Source organism: Rhineura floridana, chromosome 1 (genome assembly GCF_030035675.1).
Source record: "Rhineura floridana isolate rRhiFlo1 chromosome 1, rRhiFlo1.hap2, whole genome shotgun sequence".
Taxonomy (NCBI): Eukaryota; Metazoa; Chordata; class Lepidosauria; order Squamata; family Rhineuridae; genus Rhineura; species Rhineura floridana.
Window position 1 is genome coordinate 28,352,590 of NC_084480.1, and position 13,588 is coordinate 28,366,177.

A 13,588-nucleotide genomic window follows, 5' to 3' on the forward strand; every position below is an offset into this window, starting at 1 on the left:
TTGCTTGGAATCAGATTATTTACTTTCCAGAGATGCTGCTGTGATGTTTGATTCTTTAACAATCCATGTCCAATAAAACAAAAATTAAACATTTACTAGCAGTTTGTATGCGGCACTTGCTTAATCCTGAACCTGGTAGCTGGGGAAAGAACATCAAACCCATGTTTTTGCAGGCTAGAGCAAAGTGGGGTTTGGGGGAGGGTTTGCTGGGGGAATTCCCCTCACTGCAAGATTTTCAGACTTTTTTAGGAAGCATGCATCAGAAAGGAGCCTTGTGTACACCAACAGCCATAGCGGGAAAGGGCTTTAGCTCAGCCATGGAGTATATGGTTTATATACAGAAACTTCAAATAGCAATCCTTAAAAGGATCAGACCCTTATCTACCTTCTACCAAGCCAGACCATTAAATCTATCTAACCCCACTTTGTCACACCAGGGATAGGGACTCTCCCTAGGCCAGACCCTTCACTGGCTCTACTTCACACCCCAAGTGGTTTTGCCTTGCCGGAATGTGTCCTTGCCACCCTGGGCTTCTACTGGGAAGGAGGACGGGATATAAATCCAGAAATAAATAAATCAGTCTGATAATGCCTCTTGCTCACCTGCGTGGAGGACAGAGAGAGGTGTGCGAGTGCATGTAGAAGCTAGCCTACTCTACAAAGGCAACATTTACATTCATTGCTCCACCCACTTTTGCCTGTGGCCCCACCCCCCACTGGCAAGGGGCACTTGGAAGATTGCCTAGAAGGGTATGCGGCCTTTCCACTGAAAAAGGTTCCCCTTCCTTGTTCTATGCTGGCTAGGAGCAGCTCTCTAGGGTTTGGCAGGAATCCCCTCTCCCCAGCAGATGCCAGGGACCTTTGTATGTAAAAAGCACGTGCGCTGCCACTGAGCTACTGCCCTTCACAGATACTAGGCTTTAATAAACTAACTCGGTATGTGGCAATGAGCATATGATGCAGCAACAGTCATCTTAGTCAGCAATTATAACAAGATTTCAGACTGGCAGATCAAGGATGAAATCAGTGTCTCGCTCCAGGCCTGTGTTCAGTTTTTAAATAAAAGCAACAAGAGCTGACAATAAAGGTGTTGCTGAAAGCCATTGCATCTTCCTTTGTGCAGAGCCATCCTCGTTTCCTGCATGCCTCTCACCCTTGTTTGAAGGACTAGGAACCTTTTTTGTCTCAAGGGCGATGCTCCCTTTTGGCCTGTCCTTCGGGGGCATTATGCCAACTCTGATAATTGTCAGAGTGGGTGGGACCATCCCTGAAAACAGCACATGCATGCACACACCTACCCTCCTTTCTACTCACACTAGCCTCACAAATGGAGCTGTTTAGACCCAGGTCTCTACAGTCTAAGTCCATCACTAACCACTACTCAGGCACTCAGTGTGCAAAACTGCAACAAAAAATACAGTCTTGGGACAGGTACAACACTTTATGCACAAGCAATTGTGTATTATTTTGTTTCCTTTCCCTTCTTGACACCAGTGTGGGTATTGGAACTGCTTTTCCAAATATACTGGGTGGTATTCAGTGCTAGTCCTACTCAATAGACACGGCTTGCTTAGGTTCATTAATTTCAGTGGGTCTACTCTCAGTAGGACTAGCATTGACTACAACCCACTGAGAATACTCATGCACCAGGGAGCCACACCCCATAAGCAGTAGTGTAGTGGCAAATTCAGAAGTGCAGGGTCTCTTCCTGATAATCAGGCCCCCTCACAGACACACACCCTTTCCCACTTTCCCTTGTCTCCCTTGCTGTCCTCCACCTTAGGAGCCGATCAGCATGAAAGGGGAGCCTGTGTGTTAGCTAATGAGAAAAATCAAATCTGTGACTGAATCACTTCCTTTCACTCTGATCGGCTCCAATGAGCACAAAAGGACAAGGATTCTTCTTAGTGGCTGACATGCTTCCCTTTCATGTTGATTGGCTTGTACAAAGATCTAGCTTGGACTCTGCTCCCAAGAAAGTAAGGGGTCTGCAACCCCAGACATCTGCACTCCTGCCCATAAGACTCCTCAGCACAAACCATGTTTCCGGGGATGTGTATTTTCCAGTAGCAGACACTAACGTTGAAGCAGTCCCAAGTTAAAACTTGATTAAGGCTCATGTTTGGTCCAAGGTCTTGAAAATACTGCAAATCAGTTTAGTCTGTTCTTTGCCACATACCCACTGTCACTACCTAAGTTTCATAGAAGCCTTTCACACACACATCACAAACTGAAATCAGAGTCAACTATTAACTATGCTTTCACTCAGTTTGAGGCCATACTGAACCATTTCAGAGCCATATTTTTGATTACACATTGCTGCTCCTGTCTCTTACATCCAGAGCCAGAGCCAGAGCCAGCGCCAAAGGGCAGCCAGGTCGGGCCCTGGCTGAGAGCCCCTGTGGCCCAGAGTGGCCCTTAGTATGAGTAGGAGAGTAGCGCTCCCCTGGCGCAGATTGTAGGGAGGGAGCTTCTAGGCCATTTCCCTATTTGCTCGCCCCATCTACCTTTCCCTCCTGTCTTCTGGTGCTGCGTGCACATGTGCCATCAACCAAGATGGCAGTAGGGGTGTCAGTCCCTTAGAGAAGTCTCCACCACCATCTTGGTTGATGGCAACCCTGCACATACAGTGCACACAGTAGTAGACCAGAGAGAGGTAGATAGAACAGGCAGGAGCCTCATCGCCGGGCAGGCTGGTGCCCAATGGCCCAGTAATGCCTGGTGCCGGCCCTGTTTACATCCACCTACAAATGGACTTTTAAGTCCCATGGGCTACACACCATGTTATTTCAACTAAAACTCTCCTGCAAAAAGTTGACAGTAAGCTTAGGAATGCTTTTAATGTGCAGGAAGTCTACACTGTTGTGGGGGACTAACATTTAAGGCATTTCACTAAGGCCACAACCACAATACTGTTGGTGAGTGGCTGGTCATGTATGTCCACATGGCTTCCCCAACAGTGGCTTTAGTCTTTAACTAGATTCATCAACTATAGAACCTTGCATATTGTACAGCATTCTGGAAAGGCACGTATTGCTCATATAGGATGCTCATCCTGCATTGGATTCCTGCATTGAGCAGGGGGTTAGACTTGATGGCCTTATAGGCCCCTTCCAGCTCTATGATTCCGAGTCCATTTGTCCTCCATTGCTCAAGAGCAAGGACCTGTTTTACTACCTGGCATAAGCAATCCCCAGTGTGGCACCCACAGGTGCCAGTGTGCCTGTCAGTACCTCCTATGGCACTTGCAGAAGGTCTCAGGTATATATCCCCTCCACAGTGCTTGACAGACTATTTGCATTGAGGAAGCCTCTCCTATGTTGAGCACACTGTCTTAAACATGCCTACACCTTATTGGACACCAAGATTGGACACTCGTTCTCCCATCCATTCTGAACACAGGAGAGATGCAAAGAGCTTCTCTATGTGAGCAGGTGTGACCGTGGCCAATATAGGTGCCTCCCCCCATTGGATAGGACAGCTGATTGGTGGGAGAATGCTTGCCCCATTTTATAGTCCTGTCTTTCTGGCCTTTTACATGTGGCAGTCATTTTGTATTATGCCATGTCTTTCTGGGAGACGTTTTATGATAGGCACCCATGGCCCTTTCAAAATGTACCCTCTGGTCCCAAAAGGTTGTGCTTTGAACCCAGGCCCAAGTTGCTTACCAACCCCATTGGGGAAAGTACTACTATCAATGCTAGTCTTTTGCATATCTGGGATACTTTGCTCAGGCCACCCAAATATGAGAGCAACAAGTATCAAGGTTCTGTAAAACCATGTTAAAAAGTTTCATTGTATTATTCCAAGCCACAAGCCACATTTGAAATGAAGTTACATTTAATTGTCAGAATATTTTACTACTTTTTACAATGTAACACAATCCAAGAATTCCTACATTTCCAGTCGGAGAAAAAAAACAACATAAATCGATAGCTTTTTTGCATTACAGGAAAGTGCAGTAGAGTATGTACAGAGCAGATTGCATAACTTACTGGCAGAACAGGTCACTACAGACATAGTATTTACTAGTAAGCAGATCTCCAATTGTGCATTTACCTTACCATTTAAACATGGATACCATTTTCAAGTTTATATTGATAAATGCTGTAATGGAGAGACACATATACACTGCTCCTGCATTGGTTCTGCCCAATTTGTTATGAAGCCTCTTGTTTTAATGCATTATCTCTCTGCATCAAGTTCTAGCTATACCATATCTTCATTGCCATGACTGCAATTTTTACTTGTTCCAAGTCTAATTGCTTTTCAATTTTACAAGTGATAGTACATTCACTGGCTTTTTAATTTTTTTAAAAAGGATACCCTTCTATTTCTGTATCCATCCTTTTCTCAATAATGGCTCAAGTATGGAAACGGAATCTTGCTAGAGGTCAATACTCTCACACACCAGATGCTTTAGAAAAAACCCAATTCACTTCAAACCATCCTGGACAAGACGTTGTGAGTGCATGGCTCTCAACGATAATCACAGCCAGACTGCATGAACATTACAATAACTCATTACACTTTTACAACTCTCCCGTTACAAGCCAAAGTATTCAATCATTTTCTTAACTATACAAACATGGCTTCACCTTTACATTACTGGGGGGGGGGGCAGGAAGGGTGTGAAATTGAGTTCTGTTCAGTTATTAAAGCTTGCAGTTAAGCCTGGGAGGAGAACTTGTGACCATTTCATGTTCTAGTTGACGCAGTGCTGCAAATTACGATCATGCTTCTCTTCCCTTGAGTGGAGGTGAATACTAGTCTGTGCAGTTTCTCATCCAATTTATAATTAAGTGCATCCAAGCCTTGACAAAAACGTGAAGGTGGTTAAAGGACTAGGAGACACCATTAGTGTTCAGTTACTTAAATCCACATAGGGCTGAAGTTCACCATCAGTTCCAGTTTGGTCTCTAGCAGATTCCTTCCTTGGCTTCTGATGGTTATGATCCAAGGACTGAGTGGAACGAACTGTGATCCAAAAGTGGATGATGAAGAATGAGGCAGATAATGCTTGAAGAATGAAGACAGCAATACAGCTGGGTATCCAGTTATTCATCACATTCTTGCACCGCAGCAATCCAGTTATTCCTTTGCTGATTTTACACTCGCTTCTGGTCAAGAGAAATATGAGACAGAGATGGTTAGCATCCCAGGGCTGGGCCACACTAACCTTCTTCTCTTGGAGCTCACTGCATGGGACTATTGAAAGTGTGCAGACAGGAGGTAATAATTGATTCAACAACAGCATCATGCAAACATCCAGTCTTTCAACTTTCATTTTCTGCTGGGATACTTTTTAGATTGTATGGTATGCAATATAACAGTCCTTTCAACCTTCAAGAAGCTGGAAGAGAGATAACATTGAATACTATTATGACTGTACCTGGTACACAGGAAGGTCCTTTATACTTAAACATTAGTCAACCTAGCATAATGTTGTCTTCACATGGGGAACCTTTGGTCCTCCAGATACTGAACTACAAATCCCACCAGCCCCAGCAAGCATGGCCAACGGCAAAGGATGACAGGACTCGTAGTTCAGCAACATCCAGAGGGCACAAAGGCCCTCCACACCTGGTCTACACTGACCGGCAGTGGCTCCCCAGGGTTTCAGTCAGGAGTCTTTCTCTGCCCTACCTGGAGGTACTGGGGACTGAACCCGAGACCCTTTATAAGCAAAGCAGATGCTCTGGACCAACAGCCATCTCTTAACTTAGCAACATTAACAATGTTATGTTAAATCAGGAAAATGGTGGACAGCCCCCGAGTTTTTTTTTAAGGGGGGGAGATACTTGATCCAGCATTATTGCTTGAAGGTCAGCGGCTCAAGAGCGGACAGGGATAGTCTTAGCCGTGGTGTTCCATGTTCTGGTAACCTCACCGCTGATTTACTATAATACTTTATATAGGAGACTGCCCTTAAAAGACAACCAGAAGCTTCATTTAGTGCTGAGCTCAGCAACTTGAATTCCAATCAGTATAAGGCAGCATTGTTCATATTACATTTTGAAAGATCTGCATTCACAACCAACTTCAATGTAAAGTGGTGGTACTTACCTTTATAAAAACCCTAAGTAACAGGAGACCAAGTTCCTGAAGGAACATTTCTTCATACCAGCCTGCTTGTGTCTTAAGATCTTCTGAAGTTGTCCTACTTCAAGTACACTTTTTCAGTAGATGTATGCTTAGGTTTCTACAATGGAGAGGGCCTTTTCCAAAGTGGTATCTATTTGCCCCGCCATTTTGGTATTTTAGGATTTCAGGGGTTTAGATTGCTTTTGGTTGTTTCTGGTTTTGCTATAGTTGTTCAGGTTTTAATCTGTATTTTGCCACATTGAAGTTTGCTGGTTTTAGTACATTATCAATTCATTCAGTCATGCTTTTGTACACCACTCTGGAAGTCCCTTGAAGGGCAGTTAACAACAACAAAATCTAAATAAAGATGTGGCTTGCCCTTGAGTGCAAAATGTTTATATCATAAACAGCCACCATGAGAATTCTAGCCTAGACTGTTATAGGAATAGGGGACTTTGATTGGTTTGCCACCCCTCTGTGGTCCCAATCTGGAGTGGGACCCCTGCGCCTGCTTTTGCAGGGGGAAGCTATAATTTGCTCCAACGGGAGAATCCCCCCAGGCATGGGGGCCACAATCTAGATTGTGATCACATTATGGGGACAGAGACTTAAAGCCACTTCCTCACACCTATTTGCAAGAAAAAGTTTGTGCACAATATGATTTAATGCAGCCTTCCTGGCACCCTCAAGATGTTTTAAACTACAACACCCATCTATGCTGGTCAGGGTTCATGGGGGGGGGGGAGAGGGGGAGGGGGAGGGGAGGGGGAGGGGGAGAGAAAATCCCACCCTTCATTTCCAGCAGGAGCCCAGGGTGGCAAGTTGTAGCCCAACACCTCTGGAGCATGCCAGGATAAGCAAGGCTGCATTCATGTAATGTGTTATCTCGTAGAACATGGACCCAGCTAATTTTGAGAACACTTCCCCAATTTGGTTTTTTAGGTCTAGTCAGAATGAGAGTTGACTGCCACCTCACCACATTAAGAACCACTTACCTTGCTTATGCAAACGGATTTCCAAAAGGATCATCAAATGGAGCAGAAGCCAGCTGAAGCTGAACTGCAGTCTAGAGAAGAGAGATTATTTTATTTCTGCATAATCTGGAAATATTGTTGCAAGTACTTTATTATACAGACTGCTTCACACTCTAAAGCCACCGAAACAAGGTAACAGAATAAATCACATGAACTCCAAAAATAAAATCTACTCAGCAAACTCCAAAAACAATGAAAGCCATCCATACAAACTCCAAACACAAAACAATTTTGCCAGATATAAAATTGATATCCTACAGATGACTGGGTTACACCTCAGGGAAAGTCTTCTAAACAAGAATGTTTTCAGTAGATTAGGTGCACCTAACCCCCATGCCAGATTCCTGGTAGTTGATTCCCGAGAGCTGGAGCTGGTTTCTAGTACAGGCTACTTGCACTTCTGGGGCATATGGTACTCTCAGCAGTGTCCCATCATACGATGAGAGTACTATATGAACACTAGCAACTCCCTAACTGCTGAGTTTACAAAGACAGTGTGTGGTTGACAGATCTAAGCTAAACACATCTAGTAAGATTTCAGCAACTAGTACAGAGGCAGTTGTAGCTCATGGTGGTTAAGTGGAACTTGTGGTTGGGATATCAACCCCTGATCACCAACTGCAATATCTAGAGCAGCCTTTCCCAACCAGTGTGTCTCCAGATGTTGTTGGACCACAACTCCCATCTTTCCTGACCGTTGGCAATGCTGGCTGAGGCTGATGGGAGTTGTGGTCCAACAACATCTGGAGGCACACTGGTTGGGAAAGGCTGCTCTAGAGTAAAGATCTCCTGCAGGTGAAGGAGGATGCAAGCAACAACTGCACAATTCATTTCTCAAGGCACTTTTGGCAACTGTTCTCCCATGCTCTCTTTATGGTAAAGGGCCTGGTTGGGTATACTGGGGGCAGGGGTAGGATGAGGGAGAAGAAAGCAGAGTGCTTTTAAGACCATCTACTATGGCAGTTCAGTCCTACCAGTGGAGTGTTGTTCATGGCAACAAATGATGCATGCGTATAACCCCTGTCAATTCATTTGGTCACGAATTATCTGCACAGACTGCATGGAGCCTTCACTGAATCAGTCACAGGGATTAGCATTCATACAAGCACACTTGATTTGTCGGCATTAAAACAGCAGCATTAAAATAAGCTAGTGTTTTTTTTAAAAAAAAATTAAAGAGGCACTGCATGTTAGTAGTTAGGAGCCCTGCTGGATCAAACGGTTCATCTAATCTAGCATCCTGTTTTCAACATATGACCATTTTACCAACAGACTCATTTCACAGCCTGCCCTGCAGGGCTCAGCTGCCCATCACTTTTGACCATGCAATCACATTTCAACAGCATGGGCCAAGATCCATCATTTTTATACTCCACCTGCACACAGAGTGTTAACTCAGGTAGTTCAGTTTCAATAGGAATGATGTTTTACAGGGTAGTATGACCTCTTTAGTGTTTCAACTCTAGAAAGAAAGCACTGGCATATGTTTTCCCACACCAAACACATTTGCAGTCATATGCACATAACTTTTCTTTTTTGTTTGTAAAAAATGAGGTGTTGCTGGCACTCATACCTTGATGCAAGTGCTGTGAGTGCGAGCACAAAATAGTTGCTATGGGCAGCAAAATAAAAGGGGTGTGGGTGTGTGCCGGTACTCCATATAAGTGAGTTCTATCACACACACAAAAAGCCAGAGAGAGAGAGAAGTGGTGCTTGTTTGGATACTTACTGAATTTTGTGATGGGACAGCAAAAGGATCCACCTTGAAAGGGTTTTCAAATAGGTCTTCAGGAGGCTTGACAGGTGGCACAGCATTTTGCCTGGGAACAGGCTTTGGTGGCACTACAGTACAGAACACTTATTTTAGACTACCATAAGCAACCTGCTTCACAATAGCACAGCTAACAGAGCCACACTTGGCACCAAGCACACTCACAACAGAAAAGTGCAACAAGTTGCAGTTTTTGAACCTAAACCTATCTTAGGCCCCATCTGCACTAAGTATTTAAAGTAGCGTCCTACCAATTTAAGCAGGTGTGGCTTCCCCCAAAGGATCCTGGGAACTGTCATTTCAAAAATTGTCAGGAGGCTCCTATTCCCCTCATGCAGCTACAGTTCAAAGTGGTTTATCAATCAATCCCTCTTCCCAGGGAACTCTGGCAAAGTGGTGCCTCATTTGTGTACACTTAGAAATTCAGACAGTGTACTCTGCATGTGTGTACACAGGGAGCCCAAGTGTCATTGACAGATGCAGGTAGGCATTTGCTCCCTGAAGTCAAGGACCAAATATGAAATGGTTCATACTGGGTATCATCTCTGACAAGAGCCAGTGTCTGCAGCCCTAAAAACATGCTTGCAGTTACTGCAGACTCATGCAAACAGCAATTTTTGGACAAGACTTTTCTTCAAAGACCACTTTGCTACAGTGGGTGGTATTCCATGCTAGTTGTACTCAGACTAGACCCAAGGAAGTTAATAGACACAACTAACATAGGCTCATTAATTTCACTAAGTCTACTCCAAGTAGGCTTTAGTTGAATGCAACCCAACGTTTCCACATTTAGTAGTTGCAAATCTTCAGCCACTTCCTCAGACAGCACAATGCTAATTAAGTCAGGAAAGCCCTTACGTAAGTAAATCATCACTTCTATACACTGGCACAACTTTTTCTGCCAAGATGGCAGACTTGGTGTCGCAGTGTAAAAAATCCACCATCGATTAAGGGGTCTTACTCCAACAATCGCCTCTTGCCTTTTATTGAGCAAAGCTAAATACAATTTAGTTGAAGGGCCAAGGCTCAGTGGTAGAGCATCTGCTTTGCATGTAGGGAGTCCCAGGTTAAATCGCTGACATCTCCAGGTAGGGCTGGAAAAGACCCTTGCACGAAATCCTGGAGGGCCACTGCCGGTCTGTGAAGTCAGTACTGAGCTAATGGACCATTGGCCTGACCCTGGTACAGGGCAGCTTGCTGTGTTCTGTTTCTTTGTAAAGCTGGGTATCCCAAAAGCATACTGAAGCCAAGGAAGCACTTTACTGTGTGTGGGGTGGTGCTTTATTTATTTATTTATTATGTGATTTGTATCCCACCCTTCCTCCCAGCAGGAGCCCAGGGCAACAACTCCCTGCCACTCTTTAGGGAGCCAGCCCTCATCTTCCTGATCGGTAGTGACAACCTTTTTTCATTCGAGGGTCACATGTCACTTGCATAGCTGCTAACTCATAATCTAACATGCACACGGGATGCAGTCTTTCCATCTTCTGTTACTAGCATGGGAGCAATTGTGAAGAAGGCTCTCAGAAAAATCTTCAAGTTTTCTAGTCATGTTGTGTATTCATATCTAATTAGGATGTTATCCCCATTTTACAGATTTTGGGGAGCAGAGGGATAGCTCGCCCAAGGCCACCCAGTGAATTTGCAAATGTGTGAAGTTTGACTGGGGACTCCCATCATTACACTGTACCAATGGCGGCCAAGAAGCCTTCCAGCTAAGATGGTTTAAGGTAGGGGTGGGCAGACTTAGGAACGATACATGGAATTTGCCTTATATCAAGTCAAACACTTGGTTTTCCTAGCTTCTGGGGTCTGTGTTTTCCCTAGAACCCCGAGGTCCACTAGGTAGAGCCAAGGGCAAAATAGTGGGTGAGAGGGATGGACACAGAGTTAAAGAATAAGATGTTTGAGTGTTTCTCAGCCCAGGAATTTGTTTGCAGTACCAGAACAGAGTCCACAGGCCTTTCACAAAAAACCCATCCCCCCCATCTTTTCATTACAGCAGCCTACTTTTATTGGGAGGGGGAGGAGTTGATGCTATTGTTAAACTGGGAGTCAAATCCTTGGTGATATATTGCAAATCTAGAAGTACACAGGTCACCAATATGGCAGCTATGGTATGCATGTAAAGACAGATGCCTTCCCTGGTGCCCACAGGGTTCCCTTTCCACCCTTCCTCCCACTGAAATTAGTGCTTGAATCCAACAGAATTGTTTGCAAATGTGGCATGACCATAACAGTTTCTCTGGCTTACAAGTGTGGCCACAGGCCCCAAAAGGTTCATGGTTCCTGTTTTAATAGATGGGCACCTTCTGCCCATCCCAGATTAAGGCAAACTCAAAGACCACTCAAAAATAATCAGCAGGGGTGGAGGAAGGCAGGCCACTGCTTTGATTAAGATTCCTCAAGGAATAATAGCAGATTTACCACCAGCTTTAGTGACAACCAACTAGCTTCAAAGTCATCATGGTCAGCCAAGTCTTGAGGAATCCCCACTTTGTTACTGAAGTAACTGGCAAAGGTCGCAGAAGCCCCCAACAGACCTTGTTGTTGTTGTTGCTGCTCTGCCCTTCTTGCAGGAACAGCGGGTGGCTTTGTCAGCTGGAAGTCTTTGAACATTGCTTTTACATCCTTTATTTCTTTATCACCAAGGGGATCCAGAGCAGTGAAGGCATCACTTTCCTTCTTGGGCAACTCCTTTTGAGGTGCAGTTCTGGGAGGCAGCTGAGGAGGAGGACTTATAGAAGACAACATAGATGGGTTCTGGGCTGCTAGTGTAGGTGGGAATATGTTGGGCTGGAAAGGGTTTCCAGTGGTGGAGGGCTGCACCCACGCATTAGGAGAAACTCGTACAGGCTGACCCCAGAGATCAGGAGCTGGAGGCTGGATTGGGGCTCCCAAGGACGACGTGGGCTGATTCCAGCTAGGAACTTGTGGAGTGGCACCAAAACCAAGAGGTGGAATAAAGCTGGCTGGCTGAGCACTCAAAACAGAACCAGGAAAGGCTGCAGATGGCTGGCTGAAGACTGCAGATTGGGGACCCCACCCTGGTGTTGGGGAAGCCGTTGTAGGCAGGCCACCTGGGGAAAAAAAGCCCATACATTGAAAGATTACACTATTCTGTCATTGGAGAACTCCACAAACAAACCAACAAACCAAAAATGAACATTGGTATGTTGTGTACCATCCACCTGCATTAAGGATATATGAACCCTGCTGGATCAGGCCCATTTAATCCAACCTCCTAGAATCAGAATCATAGAGTTGGAAGGGGCCTACAAGGCCATCAAGTCCAACCTCCTGCTCAATGCACAGGTCTCAAAGGCCAATCAGATGTTTATGGGAAGCAGAACCTCAGCACAAGAGCACTCTTCCCACTTGCAATTCCCAGCAACTGGTATTCACAGGCATAGTGCCTGTGACGGTAGAAGGAGAACCTTTTAGGCAAAACCCTTCATCTGGCAGCACTGGGCTTGACACCACCTTTCGTGCACAAGCCTTGCAAAGTCATTTTTCCTATAAGATATGTATTTCCCAGTCCACATTTCTCCATCTTAAAAAGGACAAGTGTACAATTATTGGGGCCTCCAGACTATCACTATTTTGCAGAAATGGTTCAAGCACATATCAGGAAATTTATGTTTACACAATTAAAGTGGATCAACTTAAAGTGTCACCTTAGCGCAACCAATCTAAAAAAACAGACTTTGTTAGGAAAGTAATGGGAAAAAGCATTGAAAGTTGAAAGCCAGATGTATGATCGAAGGGAAGATGTATGAACACCCAGCAAACAAATCAGGATGATGAATGCTCAGTAAAGAGCAGACATAATCTAACCTCTACATAAATTTTGTGCAAGCAAGTCACAATGAATGCTCAATAAATAGGTCAGCTGGAGGAGCTGTATTACTATAGCAATGTGGTTCTTAGTGGCATATATGTTCCTAAAGCAGGACATTTTTCCCTGCTCCCAAATAAGTTCCCTTTACCACCCATTAATCTTTGCTTTCCCAAGACCCATGCCAGAGACCTTTAGCAGCTGCTACAGCAGAGGCTGGTAGAAGGTAGTCCTAGCCACTGAGGTCACTTGGGCCTCTAATAGCAAAGATGTAAACCAGGAATACTCCCAAGCTATGTACCTCTTTCTTCAGAGGGAGTACAACCAGAACAGGCTACTGGCCTATCTTCCAGGCATGGGAACCACCAACCCTCAGAAGCTCCATCTTCCCAGGATTCAAACTCAGTCTACTGGCCTTCATCCAGTCCTCCATTGCATTAGGACACTGGTCCAAAGCTTGCACAGCCTCTTCTGATTCAGATGTTATGGAAAAATAGAGCTACATATCGTCAGTAAACAGATGGCACTGTGCTCCAAAACTAATGACCTCTCCCAGTGGCTTTGTATAGATGTTAAATAGCATTGGAGAAAAACAGTGCCCTGTAGAACCCCAAAGCACAAGTGCCAGTGGGTTGAAGAGCACTCCCAATGCTACTCTGGACTCCACCATGCAGATAGGAATGGAACCACCTTAATACCATGCCCCCAATATCCATCCCACATAGTTGATCTGGGAGGATACCATGGCCAACGGTAACAAAAGCCACTGAGAAATCAAGTAGCAGCAACAAGGTCGCACTCCCTATCCAACTACAGGTCATCCCATCAGGGCAACCAAGGCCGATTCAGTCCTGAAACCAG

At 44.9% G+C, this 13,588-nt stretch overlaps 1 protein-coding gene across 3 annotated transcripts in view; it reads right to left on the bottom strand.

The window, feature by feature from the left end:
- Positions 1-3,822: 3,822 nt before the first annotated feature.
- DAB2 (DAB adaptor protein 2) overlaps positions 3,823-13,588 on the bottom strand; it is a 49,628-nt gene continuing 39,862 nt past the window's right edge. For 2 of the 3 annotated variants that reach the window (XM_061616954.1, XM_061616935.1), the window contains 4 exons: positions 11,433-11,969; positions 8,848-8,960; positions 7,080-7,150; positions 3,823-5,120 (listed from right to left, as the gene is read on the bottom strand). In XM_061616954.1, coding sequence (XP_061472938.1) covers positions 7,085-7,150; positions 8,848-8,960; positions 11,433-11,969 — 716 coding nt within the window. In that variant the 3' untranslated portion in view covers positions 3,823-5,120; positions 7,080-7,084. Of the gene's footprint in view, positions 5,121-5,155; positions 5,354-7,079; positions 7,151-8,847; positions 8,961-11,432; positions 11,970-13,588 lie in introns of those variants that run through there. The other variant, XM_061616943.1, reaches the window with a different exon arrangement.